The 10928-nt window shown below is 55.0% G+C and overlaps 1 protein-coding gene across 1 annotated transcript; it reads right to left on the bottom strand.

Moving 5' to 3' along the window:
• Positions 1 to 1206: 1206 nt before the first annotated feature.
• Positions 1207 to 9638, bottom strand: LOC104276780 (TBC1 domain family member 24-like). The gene is made up of 7 exons (XM_009873210.1): positions 9554 to 9638; positions 6798 to 7833; positions 6345 to 6503; positions 4512 to 4575; positions 3431 to 3526; positions 2456 to 2732; positions 1207 to 1352 (listed from the first exon to the last, which is right to left on the bottom strand). The coding sequence occupies exons 1-7, from the start codon at positions 9636 to 9638 to the stop codon at positions 1207 to 1209; spliced, it is 1863 nt and encodes a 620-aa protein (XP_009871512.1).
• Positions 9639 to 10928: the final 1290 nt, after the last annotated feature.

Genomic DNA, 10928 nt, shown 5'->3' with positions numbered 1-10928 from the left:
AAAGAGTAATCCCGCGGTGTTCTTTCATTCAAGCTCTGTGCAGGAAGGCCAGGTCTGAGGGAGCGGAGGGCTGAGCCTCACCTCCTCGTCGTACCCAGGAACTCTTTGGAGGCTACAAGCAATTCCTGGGTCCCCTGCATGGCCGTTGTGTGAGCTTACTGCCGTCCTGCCCATGTCCCCCTCCCATCACTGGAAGCAGGCCCGAGGCAGCAATAACTCCTACTCTGAATAGCTCAAGGTATGAAAGGTAAAACCACGAGTGGGAAGTATATTTGGATGTGAGAGACGTTCTCATCCTGCAGCCAGAATGATATCTCCGTGGCCTGCATCCCTCCTGAGAGGGTTACCTCGTCTGACCGAGCTACACCTATGCGTTCACATTTCATGTTTTAAAATGGCACGTCTCCTGTTGTCCTGACCCCAGGTATTTGGGGCACATCAGTTAAAGCTCCTGTGTATTTGCTGCTCGCAGCCTTACGTCAGCCTTTGAAGTGAACAGAACCCTTTGCAGTGAATAGAGATCCTCAGTTTAATACAAAAAAAGAAGGCGTGTACACGGCTGAGGGGGGTTTTGTTGGCTGCCAGTGTATAAACACCGAGTAGGACTTTGCTAATCACTGATCAGCAGTTTCAGCTGTGGACAAAAAGCATCTTGCACTGCTGGATGGTGCCCAGTGTGTGATCCCAGGGAGTCCTGGTAACCCGCAGAGGCTACAAAACTCTGCATATGGCTTGAAGGGTGGTGCTGGGTTTGGGACCACAGGGAAGCAGGGTCAGAGAGCATTTCTGGTGAGCTTTGTATCTCCATGTTAGGTTTTGCCTAGGCTCAAAATTCCTATAAAATCTGCCTGTGCTCTGGTAGCACCACTTTGCTGTTAAGCCCCAGGCCACAAACAGGCCAGGGAGCTGTGAGACACTGGACTGGCTCCCCTGCCCTCCAGCATCCTAAACTGGGACAGACTGAGTGGAGCAGGCTGGGTCTAAACTGCAGGAGGGGACCTCAGACGTACCCAGAGGCGGTGCCCATGGCCCTGTTCCTGGCACTGCATTGCCCTCTCTCCACACCACCATGGCCGTGGAGGGGAGGATGGAGGTGCTGGTGGTGCTGCCGGCATGGACAGCAGCGGGCAGGCCGGGCTGGTGGCCAGAGCAGCACGGGATCTGCATGTCCGTGGGGTCACGGTGAGGGGCTGTCGCCCGCAGGACCTAGGTGTTTTGAAAGCCCCACACTTCCAAGAGCTGCACCTTGAAGTTCTCCTGGCAAAGCGGAGGGTTGTCGAAAGTGTCACAGTGCTCCGTGTGTCCCCAGAGCAGGTCGGCGTCGAGGGACAGAGCTTGGCCTCCCCCTCCACCTGCAAAAGCAAGCAAGACCATCAGAATCTGCTCTCCCTGCCCCACTGCCCAAGCAGGGACACCGGCCCAGCCCACGAGATCTCCCAGGACTGCTCCCATCTCTCAGCTCTCTGTCACAGCATCACAGAAGCCTAGAATGGTTTGGGTTGGAGGGGACCTTAAGGATCATCTAGTTCCAACCCCCTGCCATGGGCAGGGACACCTCCTGCCAGACCAGGTTGCTCAAGGCCTCAGCCAACCTGGCCTTGGACACTTCCAGGGAGGGGGCTGCCACAATTTCTTTGGGCAACCTGTGCCAGTGTCTCACCACCCTTACGGAGAGAATTTTTTCCTAATAACTAATCTAAATCTACTCTCTTTCAGTTTGAAACCTTATGTCCTTCGGCTACAGCAAGGAGCTGGTCTGGGGCCACTCTGAGGTGCCTTCTCTGCAAAATCAGGATGTCCGCGTGGATCTCTCTGCAGGGCAGCCAGTGTTGCCCTGGTAGCACGAGCTGAATTATTAAACGGCTTGGAGGGCTGGAGAACAAGGAGAGCTCCTCGCATCCCCACAGCCAGGCTTGCCCTGATCCTGATCCCGAGGGCTGGAAGGGAGGTGGAGGCAGCCCCTGGTGCTGCGGGCATTTCTGGCACGCTGCGCTCCTCCGGCAGCGGTGAGGCACAAAGGTTGAACCCCTGTGCCCAAGCATGACGTTGCAGATGGCAGCACGGAGCAGAGAGCTGACATGTCTGCTCTGGGTGATGGGATCCCCACCTACATCTCATCTCCATCCCACAGGAAGCAGAAGGAAGGGCTAGGAAAGGATTTGCCGGTCCCAAGGGTACAAACCTCACTAGGAGGTTTGGGCTTTGTTGCTCCCCCTCAGCTGGCAGAGCCCCTTGGGGGCTTTCAGAAGGAGCATCCTTGCCCTAGTGCAGCTTTGCATTCTCCTGCTAATTTGAGGAAGAGAGGGATGACTTCATCTTCCCTGACTTTAAGTTCCTGTCCAAAACTAGGTGGGTCTTGCCTCCATGGGAAGCTCAGATTATAATCTGGTTTAGAGCCCTTCTTGTCCAAAGCAGCAGCATGTTGGTGGGCGGGTGCCCACCGTTCTGTAATTACCAATAATGATCCCTTCGCGAGACCCAGACATGAACATGGAGGCTGTTTTGGAAGGCAAGAGGAAATGCCTGATGGCCAGAAACGGGGAGAGACGGCTTTTCCTCTGCGGCGTGGGCACGGTGAGACGGTTTGAGCTGGTGTTGCGGCTGTCCGGGGAGGAGCTGAGGGGGGATGCAGGAGAAGGGGAAGGTGACCGCTGACGTGAGCGCGGCACAGCTTTGGCCAGCTCGGGCTTCTTGATGAACACCCACTCATACCTCTCTGTCTCAGGGCGCACCTGGAAAGCAGGAGAAGCGTGGTGAGCCCTGTCCTTTGGAGAATCTTCCCGTGGCTGGGGGAAGACGGTGCTGCCTGGCAAGGTGGGTCAGGGGCCGAATGCTGTGTGCCAGGTCCGAACCTGGGGCAGGGCAGGGACAAAGTGTCCTGTCCTGGCAGTGCCAGGGCTGCTGTGGAGGTGGCTGTGGCTGAAAAGTTGGTTTTGTCTTTGCCAGGTGCTACCAGAGAGGGGCAAGCCTTTATTGCTCTCATCACTGAGTGGATGCCAGTGGGATACCAGATGGATGCTGGACTTTTTCCCCAGGATCTCTTGGACTAACTCAGCCTGTTTCCTCTGCAGGGATGCCAGATCTGATTTGGAAGTGCTCCACTCAGGAGCTGCCCTGAGCAAACAGGGCAGAAACCTGCCCCGCTGTCATCTCGGGAGGATGCTCAAAGGCCTACCTGGGGTTACTGCACCTTGCCTCAGTGGCTGGGGGCCAGCCAGTTCCCAAAAAGCAGGAGCTTGTTCTCTGTTATCTCTGACCCAGCACAGCAATTTCTGTGCTTCTGCCTCCAGCCCGAGCTAAAGGGCAGCGGTGGGACTGTGGTAAGGAAGCACCTCAGTGCCACTGTGGCCCGAGTTGTCAGAGGGGTAAAGGAAAAAATAATTAACAGGCAAACACCTAAGTATAAACCCAGAAATAAAATGTGACTTACAGTAAAGACAAAGCACTCCCCGGTCCCAAAAAAGCCCAATGTGGCCCCACTCTTTTTCCTTTCGCTCCAGTCGGAGGAGAGAAATGCCCCACAGACCTTCAGGAGAGAGCACAGGGAGTCGTCAGTCGATGGGACGGCTGTGGCTGGGGCGAGCCCCAGAAATACTGGTTGTCATGTGTGTGTTCATGAGGGCGAGGGCTCTGCAGGGTCCCCGTGGGAACTGGAGAGCCAAATTCTGATACAGCAGCTAAACCCCCTGACGACTCACTGGTGTGGATGTCCTTGACTTGACCATGGCTGGAGAAACCTACTGAGAGGTGGGAACTCCTGCCTGTCCTTGGTACAACTAAGGATGGAAACAAGCCAAAATATGTAAGAAAGAAGGTTTTATAAGTCACCTTCTCTTGTCTGCACCAGGTATAAGGGGGTGGCAGGGTGTTTGTCTCCACACCACGCTCAAGTGTCAGGCTTGGGAAATCAGGACTGGTCGGTCAATAAATCTTTGAGGTGCCTGAACAATTTACAGAACTTGCCTCCTCTGTTTGATGAGGAGTGGAGAGAGAAAATACAGGTTTATGAGCCATTCTGAGTCCCTGGGAAGAGGCCTGGCTCAGGGCTTTTTCTGCAGTTATTTCACAACTTTCAGATATCGTAGAAGCTGTCCTTATTTCTCCTCCATTTCCCGTGTGGCTGCTTTTGCAATCAGAGAGAGAGATCCTTGCATTTAATGCATTAAAAGCAAATCCTGGCTCAGGCAAAGCATCTGAGGACTTCAGGAAAGTCTCCTTAGCAAGGACTTTGTGATTTAGTCTGCAATAAGTGAGTATTGCTTGTGGCCTCTGCCCATCTCACTGACTCCTCTGTTTCCCCCTGCAGCAACCTTCAGACCAGCCTGTGTCTCATGTGGCTTGTGGTGCAGTTTGTTCTCTCCTGGGAGCTGGGGCAAACACCGGGGCAGGGCAGGAGAGGGACCACACAGAATCACGGCTGCTCCAAGAAATGCTGGTGGGGTCAACCACCCTTGTCCCCTTCTCCAAATCGGCACCAGCGCAGCCCACTTCTCTGCTCGGGGACCACTTACCTCTCCTTCTGTGGTTTTTATGAGCAGCACCGTTGGTTCGTAGCCTTCACAGCACGTGTAAAACCTGCAGAGGTGAACAAGGAGGTGGAGTGGGTGGGAGTCTGAGACCTGGGAGCAGCATGCCACGCCAAGAGCCCGGGCGAGTGGCCAGCAAAAGACAGTGGAGAGCAGGGGTGGCTCTTCTCAGCCTATGACTGTGCTGGCAGCTGGCCCAAGGGAGCTCGTGGAAGGACAAGAGCAGAAATCCGTAATCATGTAGCTCAAGCAGCTTCGATGTTTGTGCAGGGAAGGAGGGAGTTGGCTTATGGGACTTCTCAAGTCATCATTTTTGCTCACTGAAGCAGGTAATAGCTCAGATAAATCCAACCACTAAATCCTCTCACTCTACCCTCAGGCACTGGGCTGGGGAGGGGGGATGCTTCACGGAGGGAGTTTACTGAATGAGCTTCCTTTTAATCTGGATGCTTTTCATAATCTGGGCTCTGCTTGGGTTGCTGCCTTGGAAAGGTGCAGGGCTCTGCTTTCCAGGACATGGCTGCACCGCAGTGCCATGGGGTGCCCGTTCACCTCTCAGGGGCTTGGGGAACACACTTGGGGTGCTAATGGGGGCACTGCTTTGGTCTCTTATCCCAAGTAACAAATGATAGAACAAGAGTAAATGGCCTCATTTTGCACCAGGGGAGGTTTAGCTTGGATATGAGGAAAAAAATTCTTTCCTGAAAGAGTGGTGAAGCCCTGGAACAGGCTGCCCAGGGAGTCATCAGCCCTGGAGGCATTCAAAAAATGTGTAGACATGGCACTTCAGGACATTGTGTAGTGGTCACGGTGGTGTTGGGTTGATGGTTGGACTTGATGATCTCAGAGATTTTTTTCCAACCTTAATGATTCTATGACACCATTGCAGCCCCAACTTTGAACACCACCCTGAGAACTGGGGTGGTATGGGCAGCACCCTGTTCCTGGACAGCCCAGTGCCCCTTCTCAGTTGGCACTGAGCTGCATCTTAGCAGAAAAATGCCCCAGCACCATATGTTGTGGGGACGTCCCTGCTTCCCACTGCACCTTTGCTCTGTGGCCATGGCGGAGGGTGTCACCGGGCCCTGGGCTGTCTCCAGCACTAACACTGGTCTTTCTACTGCAATTTTTGGCATTGGCCATGACACCTGGGCTCTCTTAATTTGTGTTTAGATGGTTTGATGTCTTTCCCACTGCAGGCTAGCCATACCCAGTGCTGTCTGCCCCTGCCCGGAGCTCTGCCTGCTCTGTGAGTGCAACCTCTCAGTTTAACATGCGCCTACAGAGAAGCGGGTTTGGGTTTCATGCCTGAAAACATTCACACAAAGACAGCCTCAGCCTGCTGAAAGGCTTTTGCCTCTTCACAGCTTGGCAAGTCAATGGTAAATTTGTTTTCCATCTCAGTTTTGAGCCGCAGCACTGACTGCAGCGTCCAGCAGCCATTCTGTGCTTCAAGCTGCTGGGAGAGAGCTGAAACCGTGGGGATGGCGACCTGGCTGGACCCAGCTGATCGTAGCGTGCCTGACCTGGTGTAGCACATGGGGACATCCTCCTGCAGCGCATCCCCAGGGCTCAATCTTCCCCCACAGTGCTGAGTTGCCGATTGCCATCTGACTGAGCCTCAGCCCTCTCTGCTACAGCCAGCGCAGGCTGAGACCACACTCAAGATCTTGAATCAAGCCCAAGAGAGTCCCCAGGAGACCTCGGATGTATCCCATGGACCCTACATGTTGCTCCTTTCTACACCAGTGACCTCCACCTAGTTTTACGCCTGGCTTATCCGACCAGACCCAACCTGGTGGGCAGAGGATGCTTTACCTTTGCAGGCTGCACCCATCTTCTGAGGTGGAGAAGAGCAGCAGTGGAGGGAAGAGGGAGAAGCGCTCGGGGATCCAGGACCAGATGATGCGCATCTCCTGAGCCGTTACAATGCTGGAGCTGAAGTTCTGCATGTCCACAGCCAGGTGGAAGGACTGCCTGCATGAGGGAGGATGACCATTACTGCCAAGCTGGGGTGCCGATCTGATTTTAAGGAGTGAAGCCCTCGCGCATCAGGTTTTGCCATGCTTTTTGCATCGTGAGCTTTCTGTTAACATCACTAGCTCTGACTGTACAGTGCATCCTCACAGTGTCCCCCTGAGGGCCTATGACACACGCAGCACAGCCAAAGCTACGGGAGATACCTGAAGCTGCTCCCATGCTGTATCACCACTCCAGTTCATATTTTGTCTGCTTAGCCCCAGGAGCTGGCAAACAGAGAGGTCTCCTTACCTGCTCTGCACCATGGTTATGCCCCTCTCCATTAACGCCTTCCTGTTGGCCATCTGGAGAAGCCAGATTTCCTTGCGGGAGAACAGCCGGATGCCAAAGGCTCTCTCTAGGAGTTTGTCAACAGTCACATGCTCAGCAATGTTCTGCATGAAAGCCTGCAGGTCTGCCTTGATGTCGGTCCCCTCCAGCTCGGCGGAGGTCACTGAGAGCCTGTACTGCTTCAGCAAGGCCAGAGCGATGCGGTAAAGGACCTTTTGCCCCTCCAGCAGGTAGACATCAAAGACGCGAATGGCATAACTGAAGGGGAGGTCGTGAAAGAGCCACGATAACCATTCGCGGTAGACCTCAAAGACGTTCTCAGAGGTGCTGGCTATGAGTTTGTGAGCTGCCGGACAGTGCTTGTTGGCCAGATCCCCAAAAGTCATGCAGGAGGCCTGGTGAGCCAGGAAAGACTGATCAATGTAGCTGGTGTGGGGAGCGTTGCTGGCGATGAGGCGAGAGATGTTCTCGAAGCACTGGGCTTCATCTTCGCTATAGTGCAGCAACAGAGCCACCAGAGAGGGGAGGATCGGGCTGTAGGTTATGTCAGGGAAAAGGTTGCCAACACAGATGAGGATCTTCTTCAAGGCGGTGACTCCTTCCAGGTTGAGGCAGTACGTGGGCATGGAGCATCCTTCCAGGAACTCAGGCAAAGGGTGGGAGCTCACACTTGGCTTCCCAAAGAGCCGACTCGCCACATCCCTGTAGACAAGAGCATCTGGGGTGACCAGCCGGCAGGTGACCTGCTGGATGAGCTGGTGGTAGACCTGAGCTCTCAGAGCGCGGCTCGTTGCCCAGTAGCCTTCTCTTGCCAGCTTCTTCAGCTCCTTCGGGGGCTTGCTGAGGATGTCTCGGGGGATGTGTGCCTGTTGCTCTGGGTCTGGCATCCTGTCCCAATCCACGAACTGTCCACAGCCCAGACAAGAGGAGGCGTCAATATCCCAAGTGTCAGCCTCGGACGTGATCACAACAGTGACGGGAGAGGAGCCAAACATCTCTGTAGGACAAAGACCTTTTATTTAACATGCTTCACTGCCTCAGCTGACAGCATTTCACCCTGGCTGACAGTGCTTTGAAGTCTTATAGAAACACCTTGTATTTCAATACTTCTCCTCCCTGCAAAGGGAAGGTTTTCAGGGCTAGAGCTGCTCGCTTTGCCCTCACCTGCTCAGGGAAGAGTCGGGGCAGGTACCATCTGGGTGTTGGGGCTGCTTCTCCACGTTGTGAGGGGCTTTACACCCCTCAAACAGCTCCTGCCATCCCAGCCTGTCACCTGCTGAGAGGGAAGGGCAGAGAGCAGGGACACAGCCCCTGTCCCAGGGGATGACCAGGGGACAGCAGGGTTACACCACCCAGGGTAGCGAGCAGCCCAGTCCCAGCCCAGCTCTGCAGGGGCGAGATGGGACCTCACAGGCAGTGGGGGCCCAAGTGATGCTGGGTTCAAGAGGGACCATTTGCATCGTGTCCCCTCTCAAGGACAGAGCGGGGAAGGAGACAATGTCCTGTCTGGGTTTGGCAGCCCAGGATCAGGCTGCTACAAGCCCAGATGAAGCACACAAAGCCGGCCTCAGGTGTTTACCCTCCCTCTCACTGCTTCCTCCCAAAGTCACCTGCAAAAGTCTCCTGCCTCCTGACCCTTCTGGCTGCTCTGGTGCCAGCGAGACGGTGCAAGGAGAAGGTGCTGCAGCGAGAGGGGCTCGCCAAGGGTACAGGGAGGACCTGCGGGCTGCCAAAGGGTCCCCATTTCCCACATGCTCCCATGGATCTGGAAAGACCCCCACACGCAGGGGCTGGCAAACATCTAGGAAGCTTCTTGGAGACAGAAGGTTCGGGGGTGTCTCCAGCACACGGCACTGTGGTAGGGCTGTAGCAGCCACCAGCCCTGTGCTGGGAAGAGCAGAGTTTGAGCTCCTCCTAGAGAGAAGAGAGCAGCATTTTCCTTGGGGTTGCAAGAGAGCTCAGCTCCAAACCCTGTACAAGGAGATGGGACTTGTCTCCGAGAGAGTGAGTTCTGCTGGGCAAGGATTAATTGTCGAGGACGAAGTTGATTAGCACACACATTAGTGTTTATCTTCTCAGTTTGCTTGAGGAGTCCAGGATGGATCTGCACCGAGCTAAATCTCTCTGCTCTGGTCCCAAGGGCACATGGAGGGCCAATACAGTCCCATTGCTGTGCTCTGTGCGTGGCAGCATGTGGTATCGCATAGAGGGAGTTTGGGCACCCAGGCTGCTCCCAGGCAGGGTCTGGCTCTGGCTCCTGCTCTCCAGTTCTGTTTGGTCCCTGCTCAAGTCCAGCAAAACCCGCAGATCGGGTTCAGTTTTGGTTCAGGGGAAGGGCAGCAGTTTTAACCGGTTGCTGCTCAGCCTGACACCGACTTGGAAGACAGACAGACCCTGAGTACAGTCCTGCCGGCTTCTAGGCACAAACACCAGGCTAAAATGAGCAGTGTGGTTCAAACAGGGTTGTTTGCACCTCCACAGTCCCCAAATTCACCTCATCCTTGCAGCTGGCCATATCACAAAGGTGCTGCCCTGCCCAAAATACTGAGGAGCACCACCCTGAGCCCACCCAGCCCGGCGTGCTGCCTGATGCCTCCAGCTCTGCCCTCTCAGGGACATCCCTGGGCACACTGGGGAAGGAACTGTGGGTCCATTCAAGCCTCCAGCATCCTCCTCAGCGCCAGACATGCAGCCTTCCCTGGCTGCAGCTCACTCACCTTGCTCTGTGCCCATGTTATCACCCTCAGGCAGCTCGGCCATGGGGACGGGGGAGTGGGGCAGGCTGACCCCCACCTGCAGCATGTGCCCGGGCTCCTGCGCAACCTGATGCCAGGTCCTCTCTGCTCCCATCACCTCCCTGGACTTTTAAGGAGAGTGCCAGCCTGCTGGGAGTTGCCAGTTTATTTGGTGTAAATAGGGTTGAGGGTGGAGCAGCTTCTACGCCCACATCTCCCCTTCCTGCCCCAGTTCTGCACCGAGGCCAGGAAGGGGGACATAAACACCCCGTGGGATGCGATAGCCATCAGAGCAGCAACAGGGCCATTAAACTTAATCATTTATTTTTCCCCAAGGATAACCTTCATTTTCGCGCTCCAGGGTTCACACCCTTCACCAGCGTCACGGGGCAGGGAGGGGGTGAGGGAGGATCGGGGCTGCCGCGGTGATCGCCTGTCCTTGAATGAAGGAAACGTCAACACAGGGAGTGGGTTTGCAACTGCTTCCCGCTGGATGGTCCCGGGGGAATCGGGAAGAAAAGCACCTGAGGAGCCAGCGCCAGGTACTGGGTGACAAGGGAGAAATTGGGGCCACGAGGAGAACGTGACACCTTTAGGGACACTTTTCGGGGATGGGTACACCGGGGCTGTGCCGGCTGCATTTGTGACTTTTCTTCAGCAGCAAGTGGCAAAACCACAGGGGGAAATTCAGGGTGATGCAGCCTGGGCCCCCAGAGCCCCCAGTGCCTGCTGCATCCCCAGCCACACAAGGTATGATGGTTGCAGGCACAGCTCTGGGGCTTCAGCTTTTCCAGGCTGTCCTGCCTCTGAAATCATTGTTGGTGACTGACTTTTAGCCTCAAAATGCTTTGCAGAACTACAGACCGTTTATCGTACTCGCAGACAAAAGAACTGACTTGGAGGAAACACATGTTCAAAGAGCTGAGAGATGCTTCCAGCACCATTGCACCAATCCGACATTGCCACTGGGAGAACTCACAGCTCAGGCTGCATTTAAAAGCAGGCTTTTTTATAGCTGTCTTAACATTTTTTAAGTTTTTTTTTTCCTTTATCTCATTTTGTCTCCTGTGGCAAGAGCAACTGTGAGTTGGTCCTGCCTTGCCTCACTGCCCACGGTCTCTGTCTGCACCTGCAGCGCATCCCCGAGCATCCGCTGGGATGCATCCTCCTGGAGGGGAGGGAGCCGAGGGGTGGCTCATGATGCTGAGGAGGTGATTATTCTCTCTCCAACTCAAACTCTTTTTCCAAGCAGTGGGTCCTGCTGCCTTTCCCCAGGACTTTGTTGGCCGCCTTCTCCTCGTTTGTTTTTTCTAGGACAGTGGGTGCCTCTCCTTGCCAGCCCAGAGCAGCTCTGTAC

The sequence above is a fragment of the Apaloderma vittatum genome, unplaced genomic scaffold, assembly GCF_000703405.1.
Source record: "Apaloderma vittatum isolate BGI_N311 unplaced genomic scaffold, ASM70340v1 scaffold37147, whole genome shotgun sequence".
In the NCBI taxonomy this organism is placed as follows: Eukaryota; Metazoa; Chordata; class Aves; order Trogoniformes; family Trogonidae; genus Apaloderma; species Apaloderma vittatum.
This window is presented reverse-complemented; position numbering and strand designations above follow the sequence as displayed.

What these genes read in the sequence shown, in the direction of transcription:
- LOC104276780 (XM_009873210.1), bottom strand. Translation starts at nt 9,638, where the DNA reads ATGCTGCAGGTGGGGGTCAGCCTGCCCCACTCCCCCGTCCCCATGGCC. An exon ending in TAACATGGGCACAGAGCAAG is followed by an intron (nt 7,834 to 9,553) that starts GTGAGTGAGCTG and finishes TTTGTCCTACAG; the next exon opens with AGATGTTTGGCTCCTCTCCC. An exon ending in TCGCGAAGGGATCATTATTG is followed by an intron (nt 1,353 to 2,455) that starts GTAATTACAGAA and finishes TTGCTTTTGCAG; the next exon opens with GTGGAGGGGGAGGCCAAGCT.